The sequence below is a fragment of the Arvicola amphibius genome, chromosome 6 (assembly GCF_903992535.2).
Source record: "Arvicola amphibius chromosome 6, mArvAmp1.2, whole genome shotgun sequence".
In the NCBI taxonomy this organism is placed as follows: Eukaryota; Metazoa; Chordata; class Mammalia; order Rodentia; family Cricetidae; genus Arvicola; species Arvicola amphibius.
The window spans coordinates 96,092,704-96,112,537 of NC_052052.2; the positions used below are offsets into that span (position 1 = coordinate 96,092,704).

Consider the following 19,834-nt stretch of genomic DNA (forward strand, 5'->3'; position numbering starts at 1 on the left):
AACTCTGTAACCTTGGGACACTCTCTCCATCCCAAATTTGTTGCATAGTAATTACCTCTCAGTGAGTGGTAATACTAAGAATGCAGAGGGCTTAGGAGGGATTAGTGTGAGTATAAAACAACATATTGATAAAAATAGAGGAACAGTGAATCTGGGGAAAGAGCGTAGGTGTAGGGGGCATTAGAAGGAATGGAGGGAGGGGAGACTGAGGTTTGGATGTTTGTGTGAGGGAAGAATAAATCAATAGAAAAAGGACAGGCCTCAATAACTTATCACAAGGAACTATAATGTACAGAACTTTATCTTGCAGACTTATTTAAGGGAAAACCTCTAATGAAGTCCAATCCTGACAGTTGGGAACAAAACACTTCACTAAATATTAAATTATATAAAGATCTCAGGGGCTGTAACTGGATGTACAGACAGCTTTTTTAAATGTGGTTCTCAGAGTTAGAATCAACCAGAACCTTCTGTGTTATGATTGGGTGGGTTACCTTTCTACAAATTCACTACCTCCCCTTTAAACCCTCAGGAGTTCCACGAAGACTACAAGAGACCTTGATTAAACCAGAGTGTGAAGTGAGTAGTACTCTGAACAGTGGCTGCAGAGGCACGTCAGTATTTGGCATAACCTAGTTTGACAGATAAAACAATCCTCTCTATAATTACTATAACGTTTGTCATTTATTTATTTGTGTGTGTGTGTGTGTGTGTGTGTGTGTTTGTGTATGCTGGCTTGTGTATTCACATAGGGATCCATGTGCTACAGCTTGCAAATGGTGACCAGAGGATGAGTTTTAGGAGTCAGTTCAACCACCCTACCATGAGAGGGCTAGGACTGAAGTCAGATTATGATGCTAAACAGCCAGCACCTTTGTGTGCTGAGTCATCTTGCTAATTCAGTAATTCTTGTTTTAGTTGTATATTATTCTTTAAGAAGAAAGAATAATCACCTTTAAAAATCTCTTTTGTGTTTTACTTTTTTCTTCATGAAAACATACCACTATTAAGATTCATTTAAAAAGTAATCATTGAATTAATAGATATTTAAATACTAGAAGCAATTTAATTTTATAATTTCACATTAAATACTGTCAAATAATAAAAATCAAGATAAAAATACTTAGTATTCAACAAACATACTCCCCTTTATTACATATTTTATTATAATATCCTTAATCAGTCTCTTTTCCTAATTTTAATATGTTTCAATGAAATAAAAGGAAGAAAATCAGAGGATAGGACAATAAGGAAGTACAAACAGAAGAAAAAGAGGAAAAAATACTGTAGTGTGGGACAATGGTCTTGTACCTTGTACAAGATTTGTCACTTTTTTTTTTTAAATAAAACACTGATTGGCTAGTAGTCAGGCAGAAAGTATAGGTGGGGTGACCAGAACAAAGGAATTCTGGGAAAAGGAAAGGCTCTGTCTGCAGTCATCACCCAGACCCAGGGAAAGCAAGATGAGAATGCCTCATTGATAAAAGGTACCAAGCCACGTGGCTAACACAGACAAGAATTATGGGTTAATATAAGATATAAAAGTTAGTTAATAAGAAGCATGAGTTAATAGGTCAACTCATTTATAATTAATGTAGGCCTCTATGTGTTTCTTTGGGACTGAATGGCTGTGAGACTAGGTGAGACAGAACCTTCTACTTACAATGTTTTAATGTAGATAATGTGTTTAATGTTTTAATGTAGATAATGTGTATAATGTTTTCATGTAAATAATGTATATAAATGACATCATATGTGACTCCATACACCAGATACAAATATTGGCAACAAGAGAAAATGAAATAGCGATTTTGTTAATGATGAAGAGCATCTTTTTTGGGTAGGGGAGAGCTCTAAATATTACATAAAAAATATGAATCTTTTAAAATAATCTGAGATACATTCACATGGAGTTAAATGTGGTTTCCTGTGATCTTGGACACATTATGGGAAAGTGGTAGCTACTTCACTGAAGGAAAACATTCAAAGATGATCAAGACTATGGGCAACCATGGGCTGGCTAGGCCAGCCACAGGGGTGAGAGTCACATAGCATGACTTCCACTACAATCCAGTCTAATAACTAGGAAAGGCAAAGTTGTGTCAGTGTGAGAGGGTTCAGAATGTGAACACTAGTGGATCAACTAACATTTTAATAGGGAATACTTATTCTGTCAACAAGTATTATTTCATTTTAGTACTTAAAAATGATTTCAGAATATCACTTGAAAAAGCTGTTGTGTTTTCAGATCCTACATACCAGTGATACTATCTAAGAAATTACTTCCTATGTCTGCTTCATGTCCTGTGGGTTAGTCCATATTTGCAAATGAGATGTTCTTTTAAATGCTAAATGACATTCCATTTATATATCACATCTACATATATATTTCCTGTTCCCCCAAAATAGCACTTATTATCTTTTAAAACACTATGCTAGTTTTTAAAGTATCAGTGCTTGGTATTGATTTTGTATGGTCCAGTACATAGATGTTGGGATAGTTATACATTGTATAAATGTATTGCATGTATCTAATGTGTACTATCTGTCTCAGTCTTGGATCAACTTATTATTCTTGGTAAAGTTATTTTATTTCCTTTTGAAAGTATTTTGTGTTGATCACGTGTAACTTCAACCATTACTTGTCTCTACTTCAGAATATAATTATGTTAATCTCATTCATTCAATTTCTGTACATCAGAGGGTTTTTTGGTCTTTAAGCTACTAGAAGAGGCAACTTTTTTGTATTGTTAGGTAAATTGAAAACAGTGCTACTTGAAGATATAACTAGGATGAGGCCATGTTCCCAGCTCTTCCAGGTGTTCTAAATGCTATTTCTTAGTGAATTCCTTGGAACTTTCTTGATATTTGTATGAGTCTGCTATGGAATTCACAGTTAAATATCATTGACTGAGTGACTCTAACATCAGAAATGTATGTTCTCACAATACTGAACACAAGAAGAATAAAATCAAAGCATAATGACTTGCTTCTACTGGATTTTTTTCATTGGATTAGTGATGTTAGTGATGGCTAACTCTGTCTCTGCCCTCACACGACTTATGTTCTGTGAGAACCCAATGCTGCTGTCTTTCCTCACAAGGATGCCACTCCTATTGAAATAAGTTCCATTATTTTCACTTAATTTAATGGGAATTACCTTTTCCAAATTTCTCTCTCTCTCTAAATACAGTCAGAATAGGGTTTGGATACCTAAAGACACACGAGCAAAATATTTGGTGGAGTAAGACAGTTCAGTCTTTAATGGTGAATTTCAATATGATTTTTGCATATCTATGTATGTTTCTAAGAAGGTTCCGAGGGCTTCAGTTTCTACTGTGTCTGTTTCATCTCATCGGACCACACTATCATCTCCTAACTCCCCCTGTCCCTTTTCTCTTCTATCTATGTCACCTCCTTTGCTTCCCTATCCTCTGTTTTTTCCTCTTTCTCCTCCTCTTCATGAACCCTTAAATTTGTTTCAAGATTTCTGAGTCCAGTGACAGTAAATTCTAAAACTGTGTAACAATATAGACATCGGTTTTGTGTACATACATGTGTAAATATGTATGCATGTGTATTGAGAAGAGTGAACTGAGTCAGAATGACATGGTACTGAGCAGAATGACATGTGTATTGAACATGAAGAATTGAGTCAGAATGACATGGTGTATAAAGAATTAGCTCTTATCCATCAAATTACATGTTTATGTCTGCCAACAATCCTAAGTAAATGAGTGTTTTAGTCTTCTTGTTCCTTTTTAGACAACAAAGATGAAAGCCTACAATTAATTAAAGAATGGTGGCCTTGACGAGCAATTTAAAGGAAGCCAGGTAGAGAAGCAAGAAACAGCATAGTGATGCCCTGGAGAGGGCTTATAATAAGCTTTATATTCTGCTCTTACTGTTTAGTCTTTGTTAATTCATGATACATACATTTTAGAAATAATTTATTCTCCATGTTCTTCATCTCTGGTGTAGGAATGAAAGCATTTATCTCCATCACAGGAAGTATAGTTATGTGAATAACATGCATGATACTCCAAAATATCAAATTAAATTCTATCTACTGATTGTTTTATAATTTAAATTATTGCTATAAGAAAGACATAATATTATATGACTGCAATCCCAGTACTGTAGAGGTGATTGTCATACTTAAAATATATCTATTGAATTCTTTATAATTTAAATTATTGCTATAAGACAGACATAATATTATATGACTTTAATCCCAATACTGTAGAGGTGATTGTCATACTTAGCTGTGTAGTGAGTTTTCAGCTTATCTTGAATACATGGGACTCATTCTCAAAACAAGCATTGATATATACCTGATAACTTATCAGTACTAAGATTAATAGGTGATGGCCATGATGTCAAGTGTTGAAAATAGAACTGAAAAACTATAAGCCTCCTTTGCATCTAAAGACCAATCATAGTATTTAGCAGAACTATGGATTTATGGCTTTATAAATTAATCAAAACACAGTGTGGCAACAAAAGAAAAGAGGATATATTCAGTAACACATAGCCTATATGTATAGTTATCAAGAGTGATAAATGCTAGCACAAATGTATAAATTACAGAATTTATGATTCTCTGCCACTAGAGATTACAGCCCAGCTGTGGAGACAATCAATTATATCATTAAAATGAAACTATAAAGGAAAGGAATGGATAGAAAGAAGCCCTAGTTGTTATTCCTACATTAATTCCAGTCATGCAAATAACACTCTTGCTATTAAGCAGAATATATATTGAGACTAAACACTATTCTTCTGTAGACAAGACAGTACACTGGTTCTCATAGTTCCTCTATACAATTAAGAAATGTCGCGAAAATTGTTCATGAATAGCCTGTGATTAATGTTGAAACTGTCTTCTTTATGTTTCTAAACCAATAAGTGAAAGGATCAATAAATATAAATTTAATTAACAGCAATACTGCAAAGCTTACAGAAAAGCTGTAGGACCTTTGAATATGTTGGTCTCTAAAAAGAGACTTTGAAAGTACTAGAGGGTTAAAATTAATTAGTGTTTTTAATATTTATTTGCTAGCCCATTGTCTCAGAGATACGAAAACAAATTTACTGAGCTGTATTCTGTATCAAGATGATATAATCAGATTGCATTAAAAAGAGCACTCTGAAAATATACTGTCTCAAGTACTGATTAGCAGGGTGCATAATCAAGTACCCTATCAGAAAGATTACATTTTTTTAATCTTTGGATAACAGAATTACAGATAAATTGAACAAATAACCATACTGAAAATTCTTCCATGTACTCAAATGAATATACACTCACCATGGAAGTTCAATAAAGGAAAAACAACTATTCCCATTATCCTTTATCATGAGAAGGAACTGAAAAGTTGTGGTGCATTTCTAGTGGTCCGTTATTATGTATAGTACAAAACTACAGTAAGCTCAACTATGAAAAATGAAGATCCAGTCAATAGATATTAGAAAGGTCACATTAGAGGTCAAGAATTCCCAGGTGAGTGACAAATAGTGCCTTTTAATGAAATAAATAAAGGAAGATATTTGAGGTGTATCTGAGGGCGCGTCTAAAGAACTCAGCAATTTTTATGTCTAGGTTATTGTCTGGATTACATAGCACAAATGTACATCAGACTGTTTCTCACATCATCTCAAGGAAAAATAACCTATGTCCAGTCCCAGAAATTACCATCTGATTCAGGATACTGCCATTAGAACCATGTTATTAAAATACATATAAACAGTCCTGTACCACATTTTAAAATGAACAAATATAGTGAAATTATATTAATATATAAATTAGTTTTAGACTTTTGTTTTATTATTTTTTTGCTTTTGTGTTTTGTTGTTTGCTTTTGAGACAAGGTCTCACTGTGTATCCCAGGCTATTCTGGAACTCAGTAGATCAAGAAGGCCTGAGCTCATGGAGATCCATCAGCCTCTGCCCCACAAGTACTGGGATTACTAGTATGTGCCACCACAACCAACATAAAATAATCTGAAAGACTAATACATTAAGAGTCATAGAAGTAGCTATAAATGGTGGCTCACATACTGTATGTTAGTTTCTTTTCATACTGCTATAACAAGAATACCTGATAAAAAACAACTTATAAAATAGCTCACTTTAGCTCAAGGTTTAAGAGAGAACAAAATCAATCATGATGGAGAAATGGAGGTGGCTGGGTACATTACATTAGGTAGCAGAGAGATGATTGGTGGTACTCAGCTCACTTTTTTTCAGTCTGGTATCCTCACCCCATTGGATGGTATAGTATCACCCACGTTCAGGGTGGGTCTTCCTTATTCAAGTTACATTTCTAGAAAAACTTTGAAATGTTTGTATGATGATTATAAACCCAATTAAATTGACAAGAAAGTGAATACCCATACCTTGGGAAGCAGAGCAGAAAAGGTGTCTAGAGTTTGAGACCAGTTTGAGCTACCTAGGAAGTTCTATGCTAGTCTGGAGCTCAGTGTGCAGAACCAAGAAAGAAATCCTGATAAAACAATAAAAAATGAAAATTGAGGAAATGAAGTATTTGAAGTTAGAAACAAGAACTCAGCCACCTGGTTCACTCACTCCCCTCCTCACAATCTTTTTTCCAACAGGATTTTCTAGGTGACCTATTTCACCAGTCAGTGTGCACTGAGACCCTACCTTGATATCCAGGCATGCACCATCCACTGTCCCTCCAAATCCTACCAGCTATGACGTTTTTCCTTGTTTAAATCAACTTGCAAAAGCCACATGTTTTATTAACTATGTCTATTGCCTTTTCCCTCCTTCTATAATGCAAGCTCCACTATGAAAGGTTCTCTTATGTATCAACAGCAGCAGGAGATGTCCCTGATGTTTAATACATGAATAAATGAATATTCAAAAGGACATAGATGATATGGAATTGGTATTTACTTATTTCTCATTTTGGTTATAAACTGTACTAAATTTTATATATATATATATATATATATATATATATATATATATATATATATACCTATGTCCGTCCTTATGTGCTCTTTTTATATAACTCTTCAGCAAGAATGCTTTCTAAATTGAGTTAAGAAAATTCCTCTGGGTATTAGCAAGCAAGTTCTGTATTTCAATTTCACATAGTTTACTCTGTTTCCTTGCAAGGTTTTATTATTTTCTTATTACATTTAAACTTTTGTTCTACCTGAAATGTATGTCTACATATTATATCGTACATGGTAGAAATTCATATCCTTCTGGTTACATGACAAGGTATGTCACTGTATTAAAGAACACACTCTGTCTCTATTGAACTAAACTATCCACACTTGGTGATATACCAAATATATTAAATCCCAACTGATCTTAGGTTCTTGATTCTCTACCATGTTTAACCAATGATCTAATGTGTATTAAATTATTACTTTTATAATGAAAACATATCTTAGGTTAAAAAGAAGAAGAAATAGAACTTAATCAGTGGTAAGAATATTCAAGGTAAAGATTAATTTTAAAACAAATCAGGGAAAAGACATGATTTTTAAAGCATATGGCTGTTACACATTGGTAGAGATAAGGAAAGAAGTCATACTATAAGTAAACTTCATAAATATTTAATCTGCTCAGAATCTATATAAATAAAACAATGTGCTCCTTTCTCTGATCATATACTGGCTAAGCCAATCTTCCATGTATTTCCTTTGAAATGTTATTTAATTATTAAATTATTTTGTGGTTTGCTACTGTTCCTTGCTCCAATTGTTTGAGGGGGCTATTGCATTTGGGTTCTCCAGTAAAACAGACCTAAAAACTCTGCATGTGCATATAAACATGCATACTTAAGTACAAAAAAGTTGACAGACAGACACAGAGACGAAGAGTAACAGAGACATAGAGACTAGATGAGATAGAATTTTATAAGAAATCAGAAAGATAGTGAGTCTGTAATTCTCAGAAGGGGCTACCAGCCTGGAGTGCAGAAAAGCTTATGGCATAGATGAAGTTCAAAGACAATCCAATGAGTGTTCTTTATCTTCCTAAAGGGGCTGGCTCTTTTTGTTCTAGACAGACTGGCACAAGACAACATTATGGCAGGCAATCTCATTTACTCAGAATTCTACAATTTAAATGTCAACCTAAGCCTTTAACAATGTTCATTTTGACAAATGAAATGAACCACATCAAATATTTCAGGCTGCTTCATAATCCTAAAAAGATTCATTTTATAGGAAAAAAGCTATATATACATAAAACAGCAGTTATAGAAATGGAGACCATGAATTTAAGAGAGGGAAAGAATATGAGTTACGTGGGAGGAGTTGGGGAAAGAAAGAGTGGAAAAGTTGTAGTTTTAAATTATAAATTATAACAAAAGGTTCTAAGTATTTTGCAGGAAAAATCAGTGGTTTTTTTTTGGTTTTTCGAGACAGGGTTTTTAATATTTAACAAATCATACTGTGCTATATTTAGAACCAATGTCTCTTTAAGTGGGTGGTGCAGTCATTGAGGAACTGATGATTGATCATAATGTGACCTTTCTTATTTTTCTGCTTTCTGTATTTATTATTTATTTATTGTTTCATTTTTACATCCCAAGCACAGTTTACTGCTGTGGGATAATGCTCTTATACCTGTAAAGATTTGTCACTTGTATTGGCTTAATTAAATGATGATTGTCCAGTAGTTAGGCAGAAAGTATAGATGGGGTGACCAGAAAAGGAGAATTCTGGGAAGAGGAAAGGCTCAGTCTGTAGTCACCAACCAGACACAGAGGAATCAAGATGAGAATACCTTACTGAGAAGAGGTACCAAGCCACATAGCTAACATAGACAAGAATTGTGGGTCAATTTAAGTTGTAAGAGCTAGTTAATAATAAGCCTGAGATAATAGGCCAAACAGTTTATAATTGTTATACATCTTTGTGTATTTTTTGGGGACCAAATGGCTATGGGACCGGACAGGACAGAAACTTTTATCTATGGTTTCCCCTCCTCTTCTCCTAGTCCCTTTGCTCCCTCCCCTTTTCGTGTAGTTTTATCACTTTATATCCCCTAATTTCATTGAGAAATGTGATTCTGTCAGGAGATAATTAGATGTCCCTCGACTGAAGAATAGATAAAGAAAATGTAGTACATTTACACAATGGAGTATTAGTCAGCTGTTAAAAAATGACTTTATGAAATTTGAAGGCAAATGTATAAAACTAAAAAAAAATCATTCTAAGCAAGGCAACCCAGACCCAGAAAGGGAAACATGATATGTACTCACTTATAAGTGGATATTAGCTGTTAAATAAAGGAAAACCACAGTATAATCCACAGAAAGGCAAATCAATAAGGAAAGCTCTAGGGATTACAAATGGAACTCCCTGGGAAAAAGAAACAATAGATTTTGCAGGTGGACTAGGGATGCATAGAAATGGGAACAGGAGGGATCTAGTAGAGGAAGGAGGGATGGAGGGAGAGATGACTAGAATTTTTGGAGGGGCATTTGAGGAGTGATACCAAGTACAGTAGAAACTTCCTGGAACCTATGAGGATGACTCTAGCAAGGACACCTAGTAATGAGAGATCTGGAGCCTAAACTGGCTATCTTCTGTAACAAGACAAATCTTCCAGGGATGGGACTGAGAGACTAACCCAGTCACATGAATCTTCAGCCTACAACCTGTCTTGCCTTCTAGACATGGTGGGGCAGTAGTGACTCAGAACTTGTGAAAGTGGCCAACTGATGACTGGTCTAACTTCAGGCCCACACCAAGAGAGGGAGTCCATACCTAACACTAGGAACTCTCTAGGAGCTGGAAGCTGAATGACCCATAGACAGACCTGTGGTAGAACAGAACACAACTGTCCAAAAAAGAAAAATTGGTAAAATCATTCCTACTGATATTCTGCTATATTCACATATTGGTGCCTAGCCCAGGCATTACCAGAGAGGCTTCATCCAGCAACTGATGGGAGCAGATGAAGAGACCCACAGCTAAATATTAGGTGAAGACAAAACTTCAGGGAACCCACAGAAGAGGGGGAGGAAGGATTGTAGTCACCAGAGGGGTGTAGAACACCAGGAGAACGCATCCCACAGAACAATTAAGCAGGGCTCCTAGAGGCTCACAGAGAGTGGAACTGCAATCAGAGAGCCTTCGTGGATCTGTGCTAGGTCCTATGCATATACGTTGTTATTGTCATCTTGACATTTTCGTGGGACTCCTAATAGAGAGATAGTGGGTGTCTCTGACTCTCTTGCCTTCGTTAAGGATCCTTTTTCAACTACTGTGTTGCGTTTCTCAGCCTTGATATGAGAGTTTGTGGTTTTGGTCGATATTTTAGGAGGCCTGCTCTTATTTGAAGAAAAATAGGGGAGCAGTGGACCTGGGAGAGAAGGGAAGTGAGGAGGAATTGGGAGGAGTGGAGGGAGGGGAGCCTGCAGTCAGGATGTAGTGTGTGAGAAAAGAATAAATAAAAAGAGAAAAGAATGTTTTAAAAGGTGCCTTTCTTTCTTTTTCTCTTTTCTTTTATTTATTATTTTTAATTAAAAAAGAGTCATGGGCTTCCCTGTGACAGTGACAGCATCTGTTTAAGATTTCAGTATTTAAAATAGAAGGGACAGCTCTTTTACTTCTCTTTCCAAGTTCTATTTTATGGGAAAATTCACACCATTTGCTAGGCTTCCCCACAGCTGCTAAATTTACCTGGTGTGTGATCAGATTCGGGGTTCAAGGCTGCAGTAGGAATTGTGCTGCCGATGGCCCAATCCAAGTCGTCTTCAGGACCTTGGGTGAGACCACAATCTACAGTCCAGTCCCCAGATGCTGTTTCAAAATTGCAGCTTCCTGCTGTGCTTACGTAATAACCTGGTGAAGGAAGATAGCCATATAAGCTTCACAACACATCTACAACCTTCCATGCCCCCACTATATTGTTGATGATTCAAATCATTTTATAATAATTTGTTTTTAATTTTGAAACATTTTGTGTATGTGTGTGAGAAAGAGAGACAGAGACAGAGACAGAGAGACAGACATAGAGAGAGAGACAGAGAGAGAGACAGAGAGAGAGAGAGTGCGAGAGAGAGCGAGAGAGAGAGAGAGAGAGAGAGAGAGAAGAGTGTGTGTTTGCATGGGGTAGGCTTATGCCATGGAGTGTGTGTCGAGGTCAGAGGACAGGCTCAGGTTTCGGTGCTCGCCCACCCTCTTTGAGACAGCATCTTTTTCTTTTTGCAGCTCCCTAAGTGCTACACAGACGGAATGAATTCTTACGTTATTTAACCAGTATGCATCAACCGAGATAGCCATCAGCACTTCCTTTCTTTTAAAAGGATGTTTTCTGTTATCCCTTAAATTTCTTCTTGGCCCTATCCTTTTCTCAATAAAACACCAATCTTAGCTCATGAAACCTTAATCAGCATAAAGCTCTGTGTTAAATGGATGCCAAAGACAGAACACACTGAACTAATGTTCTCTTACACCTTACTGAGTTCCTAAGAGAATTTCCATAAACAAAAATTTAATTCTTTAAGAATTGTTTCATTTTCTCCCTAAAAAAGCAAGATTTTTAGTCATTCTTTTCTTCTTTTACATTATTTTAACTCATTTTTAATGACTACATAATCTATTATCTTTTGTGCTTATTTATGGACTTTGTTTCTTATGCATGTCATGCTAGTATTCCATAATACAGAACATTATATGATGCAAAGACGCAATGAACTCACCAACACCAGCATTTAGTCACCATATCATCAAACATTCAAAAATTTTTGGACATACCCAGGACTGCTATTATACTTTCACACATGGGTTCTGTGCTATTTGTATTTCCATATAACTCAATCCCCTTATTCATAAACCTAATGCTTTTGTTAGTGCCCTAACCCCTTGGATAATATTGTTCCCCCTAGCTTAACTTACCTAACTGTAAGAACCCTTCAGCTTTCAAGACACACATGTAACTAAGATATATTTTCTTACATTTTGTCTACCCACCTTAAAACAGGTGACTTTTTAAAAATTGAGCTATACATTTTTCTCTGCTCGTCTCCCTTTCTCCCCTCCCCTTCTATCCTCTCCCGTGACCCCCACACTCCCAATTTCCTCAGGAGATCTTCTTCTTGCCTTTTTGGCTAAGATCATGTGTAGTATCTCTTCTTATCAGTTTAAAACAGGTGAGTTTTTGTCTTCTAAAGTGAATCTCTGCCTCTTATCTGGACTCCTCATTAAAAATTTATTCCTCTTCTACAGCTCATCTCTTTTAAGGTCATGTTTTTTGGTCTTTCAATGTACAGCCCTTGCCAATTTTTTTATAATAACTTGCACTGGTCTTCCACCTTCATTTTAAAATGCATGTGCTTATTTAGGTTTTTCACTCTGTATATCCTCACTTGTTCTTCCCGCATACTTTTATATAAGTGTCCTGAAAACATGCACACATCATGAGATAGAGACTAACATATTCAAACATTTCTGGAACATTCCATTTGGAATATACCACCATCATTTCCAAACCATGACAGTGTTCTCTCCAAGTATGCCCTCTGTGAAATTTCCATTTAACATGAATCTTATCTCTTTTTGTAAAGGCTCAAACTCTGGAGTCACTATTGGTTCTATATCCATATTTATACACTGAACATGTAACCAGTACCTGGATATTTTTCCTTTGAGGATTTGTGAGTGCATCCCCTTGTTTGATGATTCATGAAAACCACCCTGGCTCAGGCCCATGATTATTTTTGCAATGTCTTTAGCACAGGCTTCATCTTACCCACCTCACAAACTCAAGCCACATTAATCACCCTTAACACAGTTCTTGTGTTATTTCATCTTGCTTAAAATAGTCCATTTTTTGCACACAGTGTGAAAACACTCTTCCAAATCCTAGCATTGAATATGATAACCTCTACTTGGATGAATTTTTTTTAGGATGAATCTGTCTCATCTTTACAATTGTCTCAACCTCAACCATGTGTTAGAAGATCATCTCGTTAAAATAAACTGACTTTATAAAACATTTATGCTAAGACCCATATCTATATTTTTAAAACTACTCCACCAGCAGTTGGTTACTCTTTTCTTAACCATTTTTATATGTCTTACTTAAGATAAAACCGTTCCTTTATTTTTATTTTTATCTGTATGGGTGTTTTGCCTTATGTATATCAGTGTACCATATGTGTGCAGCAAGACAGAACATTTAATCTAAGTAACCACGTTTTTCCACTGAAGAATGTGTGTCAAGCTGAAACATGCCCCTCCCCAGGTGGCTCATGATTCAACTAGTCAAGTGTGATGTGAACCTTCTTTTCCTTCTGTTGGTTAGTTTAGGCATAGTTTGGAATGAAAATCTAGATAACAGCATCTTCAACAAATGATGCCGGTAAAACTAGCTGGCTGCATATACAAAATCATTATTTATCACTCTGCACAAATATCAACTGCAAATGGATCATAAAACCAGCTAAAGTAAACCTCAGAATAGAAAATAGGGAATGGCCTTGAATTCATTGGTACAGGAGAAGACGTTCTAACCAGAACACTGTTAAAATAGGCATTAAAATCAACAATTAATAAATTGGTCCTCATAAAACTGAAAAGCTTCTGTAATGCATAGGACACAAGCATTCAGCTAAGGAAGCAGCCTATAGAATAGGAAAATAATTTTACTAACTATACATTCAATACAGAGCTAACATCATATATATCTCTATATATAGCCAAGAAAGGAGATATCAGAAAACCAAATAACTCAATTAAAATATAGGGCACATATCTAAACAGGTTGTCAACAGAATAAACTCAAATGGCTGAGAAGTATGTAAAGAAATGTTCAATGTCCATAGCTATCAGAGAAATGCAAATCAAAACTACTTTGAGATTCAATCTTACACCTGTCAGAATGGGTAAAAGCAACAAAACAAATGATAGCTTCTGCTGGCAAGAATGTGAAACAAGCGAAACCTCATCCACTGCTGGTGGGAGTGCAAACTTTTACATTCACTATGGAAATCAGTATGGTGGTTCCTTAGGAAGATGGGGATTGTTCTACCTCAAGACCCAGCTATACTACTGTTGGTTATACCCCCAAAGGATGCTTCATCCTACACAAAGACCTCTGCTCAAGTGTGCTCGTAGCTGCTCTATTCATAGTAGACAGTAAATGAAAACAACTTACATGTCTCTCAACAGAAGAATGGATAAAGGAAATGTGCTACTTTCACACAATGGAGTATACTCAGGCATTTAAATATGACAACATGAAATTCATAGATAAATTTGTTGGAACAAGAAAGAAAATCATCCTGCATGAGATATCACAGACCCAACAGGCAAATACAGATTTTTATTTGCTTATATGTGTATATGAGCTGTTAATTCAATGATTACTAAGCTACAATCTGTAAAACCATCAATTAAAATCACCTGTAGAGTAAGCAAGTAGGGGCGAGAGACAATCTTGTTAGGAAATGGAAATAGAATTGATAGTTAATTGATAAGAATAAGGAGAGAGAGCTGGAATGGGAAGATTCAGTGGATAGAGGAAGGGAAGGGGTGAGGTAAGGAACACAGGAAGAGAGCTAAAATTAAGGGTTATTTGAGGGGTAGTATGGAAGCCTAATACAGTAGAAACTTCCTAAAATATATACCTACATAACAGCAATTTAAATGAAATTGCCAAATAATGGGGAGACAGAGTCCAAGTGGTCCATTTCTTATCACAAAATCAATCTTCCAGTACAAGGACTGGATTACATCTAACTAAGTTGCTGGTTAAAAAGGTCTCATGACAATGCCCAATCAACCCAAGTTATTGCCAAGACTATAAGCTGCTCTCCACAAACTGAGGGCAAGGCCCCATTGCTGATTGCACCTACACAACTCGTTGACCATGTAGAAGTCAAGCTGTACCTATACAGGCCCCTTCATCCCCTGGTTCTATCATCTATAGCACAAGAAAGAGCTGCACATTCTACCAAGAAAGAAACAAACACAAAACTAGCCACAATTCTTTGATCTACAATGGTGTCCTGTCTGCAAGAAATGCCAGTAAAGTGGTGGCTTAAAAGTTGTGGAAGTAACTAATCAGTGTCTGATTGACTTAAGGCCCACTCCATGAGATGGAACTGCTTGGATGACTGAGAACCTGTGACTAGATAGATCCAAGCATCTTCCATGAACCATGTTTTTCCATTTCATGTAACATCAAATTCACCCTTGAATGAGCAATTTAAATCTCAGGTCTCCTGATTCAGAACATACTAATTCTCAGGGTGGGTTATATGTGAGCATATGGGGGTAATTATAGCTCCTATTATTTATTTGAAAAGATATTCATTATTTTGCACTATTGCTTCAATTGCTTTGCAACTTTGAGGTATTGTAAACATTTCTAAGAGAGGATTTAGTTCTTCTGGGTTTTGACATATTTGTGGTAACTATTAATTTAAAATTTCACTTTTAGACCAGAGATAGCAAGGATTTTATATTTCCAGATAATGAATATGTGTCAAGTGTTTTAAAATGGCAGAGACTTTATAAGAACTCTGTCAGATGATGATCTTTAAATGAATTTAACACATTACTGATATTCCTTTAAGCAACAGCTATTTTCCTAGTAGTATATTACTTAGCCACATGGCAGTATGATCAGTGTAAATACTCATCAACACAGAAATATGTCCATAGTAGATTATTTTTTGCCTCATCTTCACATATTCACCTGATTCAATCACATCTCAGTGCAAGGTACAGGTTACTTCAAGTGAATAATACTTTTAATTCTTGTCAACTTTCATTGAGCAGGATTTCAGAGAATCTGTATAGTGTGAGAGATAATACCATGACTGAACAATTCTGTGTGTACTTGCTATAAAGGAGGAATGAAAGCATCTGTCCATCACAACACAGCATACCCCTAGCTGATATACTGCTACAATGAATACAAGTAGTAGATGAAAAGACAGCATTTTAAGTTTAATCATTCATTATTTTAAATTAATTATCTCACTTCTTACAAATGATTCATTTCTGCAACAGGAGGGAGGGAAACAGAGTTTTACGTCTGTTTTCAGCCTATAGTAACATTGAGTCATGAGAACAACTGCATTTTTTTGTTGTAGATAAAAAGGTCATGAGACACAGACTGTGACTGAACCTCAGCAACAATCTATAGAGGCAAAGGAATTAGGTATAGGGTAAGAGATTATGGAGAAAAGATAAATCTTGATAGAAGAGGGAAATAGAATACATAGTTATGGATGGATGAGTGGTTTTATACCTGGTGAATCAAGGAGGGTTGGGGTAAGATGGGCTCAAAGGGGAATGCAGGGAGAGATGGCTAAAATAAAGGGCCTTTTGAGGTGTAGCATGAAAATCTAATATAGCAGAGGTTTCCTAAAATATACACATATATGAATGGCTTCTAAATGAAATTGCAAAATAATGGGGTTAGGGTGAATCCCAAACTAGTAACCACTTGTGACTAAACAGAGATTCTAGTACCAGAACTGGGTTACATCTAATTGAGTTGTTGACCAAAAGGGTCCCATCGCAATCTGAAAACAATCTAGGCTGCTGCCAAGACTATAGGTTGCTCTCCATAAACTGACATAAAGGCCCCATTGCCATAGACAACACCTATACAACACCTGAACACAGAGGCATTGAGCTAGTGCCTACCTGGAGCATTCACCACTATATACTAGTATCTTTGGTACAGGAAGGTACTCTTCACACTATTAAAAGAGGAACGTAACCACCAAGCCAGTCACAAACATGTAATTAACGATGGTGTCCAGTCTGCAAGACATAATAGAATGATGGCGGCACAAAGCTTTTGGGAGTAATCAATTGATATCTGACTTGACTTAATGCCCACCCTATGAGATGGAACCCATACCTAATACTATTGGGTGGTCAAGAGCCTGAGAATTGATAGCCTAAGAACCTAGGAGGACACAAAATCTACCATTCTCAAACAGATAAACAAAAGGCCTAGCAATAAAATGACTCCTAAGAATATTCTACTATACTCATAGATCAGTACCTGGCTCAACCATCATCAGAGAAGCTTCCTCATATAGCAGATGAGAACCAATATAGAGACCTACAGCCAAACATTATGCAAAGAAAGAGATCTCAGAACACCCAGCCCTAAATTGGATATTAAATTACTCCCCTCAAGGTTCAGGAAACACGACAGAAGAGAAGACAGAAAGAGTGTAAGAGCCAGAGATAATGGAGGACACCAAGAAAAACATGGCACCCTAATTGAGCATGGTCAAGCACAGTGTATCTTACAGAGACTGAGGTCCACATGCACAGGGCCTACGTTAATGCTCTCCTATATGCATAGCTTCTAGCTTAGTGTTTTTTTATGCAATTCTTTAGTATGTAAACTAGTATGCAACTTCACTTAGACTTTGTTTTCTTTCTTTCTGTTTGTTTTTTCCAATTCCAGTGTGTTAGTATTTGTTTTATATTTTTATTTTATTTTACTCATCCATTGGAAAGTCTGTTTGTTTTTTAATAAGATACAGAAAAGAAGTGGAATTGGAGGGGAGTGGAGATGGGGAGGAACTAGGAATAGAGGAAGTGGAAACTATAGTCCAGGATATACTATGTGAGGAAAAAAATTATATTCAGTTAAAAAGAAGAAAATTTCAAATGAGAGCAAACTTAATGAAACGCAGATGCTCATATTGACCACTCCAGAATGCTAAGCCAACCTATCTTCAATTCAATATATTCACTCCAATGTTTTTATTTAATACGTTGAGTTGTTAATTATTATAGACCCGAATGACATGTTTACTATGGCAGATGAAGGAAATGAAACCTCTGAGAATGTAGATAATTGTAGCTCTTGGTTTTAATTTAATTTAATTTCTAATAATATAACTGAGGGTCTTAGTCAAAATAAAGACTGCATTTTACTAACTCCAAATGTCAGTTACACGCCACGAATTTCTCTAAATAACATTTAGTTATTCATAGTTAATATGTAGCTAATTGAACAAAACCACATTTCATACCTGCAATGCATCTATAAAACAATGGGAAATCAATATTAGTGAGTTAAACTTGGAAAATAGCATACCACTTATCTGCATGAGTGTTTTTTAAGGATGTAAGCAAAATCTTTTAAGTTTATTTTTTCACAAAATTGCCTTTATCATTGACAACACATGGTTTTATGCATAAAATGTCCTTCAGTAGATCATCAAAATTGTGAACATTTGTCCAATGAATATATAGTTGACTTAGGTTCTCAAAACTATGATCACATCTGTATTTTTATATCAATATCTGAACTATGGGAAAATTAAAATTATGTGAATCAGTCTGATAGTAAAACAAAGAAAATAATAACCACTTATATTTGAATAATCAAAATAAGTGTTATTTCTTAGGTTTATAAGACTATATTTATATTGTTTATACAATTGTGTATATCTTATATCATGTATGCTTGTTCACCAAACACATACACAACATTCTCCTTTTGTAATTTGTAAGTAAATGCTAATAAACTCATGACAGTATTTGTTACAATTTAAACTAAGAAACTTCATTATGATAAACCTGAATATAAAAATCAAATAACATTATAATTCAATGTAATAGTCTTCCACCTGATTTATATATAATAGAAATTGGAAGTTTAGAAGCCTACAATGTCTTTTTATATTTAGATATTCAGTTCTTTGTTCCTAACACATACTATGAACAGAAATTCATAGAATTTTATGTTCATATAAATATTTTATATATGAAAAAAGTAAAGGGAAGGCAATTTTATATTAGTGGTGTGTTAGATTGTCTACTTAATACAGTCTAGAATCACTTAGGAAGGCAGTCTCAATGAAAGATTGTCTACATTAGGTTGGCCAATGGGACATTTGTGGAAGATTGTTCCTAATTTAGTTAAATTGAGAAGTTAACTTTGAGTTATAATCTGATTCCAATTCATTAATTTGAGAAGACCCAGCCAAGTAATTGGGTAATCCCTAGTCAGGGTCATCCTAAACTACATGAAACAGAGAAAACTTGCTGAGGACTAAGCATGCATGCATTCATTCTCTTTCTGCGTCTCACCGAGGACGTGATGTTACCAGCTGTCTCAAGGTCTTGCTACCATGCCTTTCCAAGTATTTGGTAATAGCAACAGAAATAAATTAGAATAATATATTTAGAACTTTTATATCAACACAACAATGACATTTCTTTCTATTCAACTATATGTCAATGGCAGTAGGTTTAAATTATTGTTCCTTTAGATTTTTGCACAAATTAACCCAAACTTTCTATTGTATGCTGATGATTCTGAAATTTTGTCTGCATTATAACTTGTGTAGAAAAAAATGCAAATTCACAAATGTTTGGAGTAACATCCTTGTAGAACCCTTATTTGAAATTGATTCCTTATAAATAGTGCTAAAATATTTTTGTTCATTAAAAGTAGTTAAAAATAGTCCAAGAAGTTAATATTCAGTTGAAATTTAAAATTTTATATAAGAGATATCCCTGGCTAATATAATTTATGTAATATCAGTATTATAATACTATAGCATTCATAATTCAATCTGTAATTTTTGAGAATTCTTTTCATTTTTACACTTTAATTTAAAATTAAAATATTAGTACAGCCAGGCATTGTGGCACATGTTTCTAATTTCCACCATTTTGGAAGCAGAGACAGGTGGATCTCTGTGAGTTTGAGACTAGCATATTCTACAAAGTGAATTCCAGGACAAACATACAGGCATAGCTACAACGAGAAACCCTGTCTCAAATACCAACCACACACACACACACACACACACACACACACCACCACACACCACACACACAC

The 19,834-nt window shown here is 35.3% G+C and overlaps 1 protein-coding gene and 1 pseudogene across 1 annotated transcript in view; one reads left to right on the top strand and one right to left on the bottom strand.

The window, feature by feature from the left end:
• Positions 1–19,834, bottom strand: part of Malrd1 (MAM and LDL receptor class A domain containing 1) — a 617,971-nt gene that overhangs the window by 152,754 nt on the left and 445,383 nt on the right. The window contains exon 30 of the mRNA XM_038334493.1: positions 10,678–10,839. Within this exon, the coding sequence (XP_038190421.1) occupies positions 10,678–10,839 (162 nt within the window). The remainder of the gene's footprint in view (positions 1–10,677; positions 10,840–19,834) is intronic.
• On the top strand, positions 12,088–12,199 carry LOC119818183 (annotated as a pseudogene).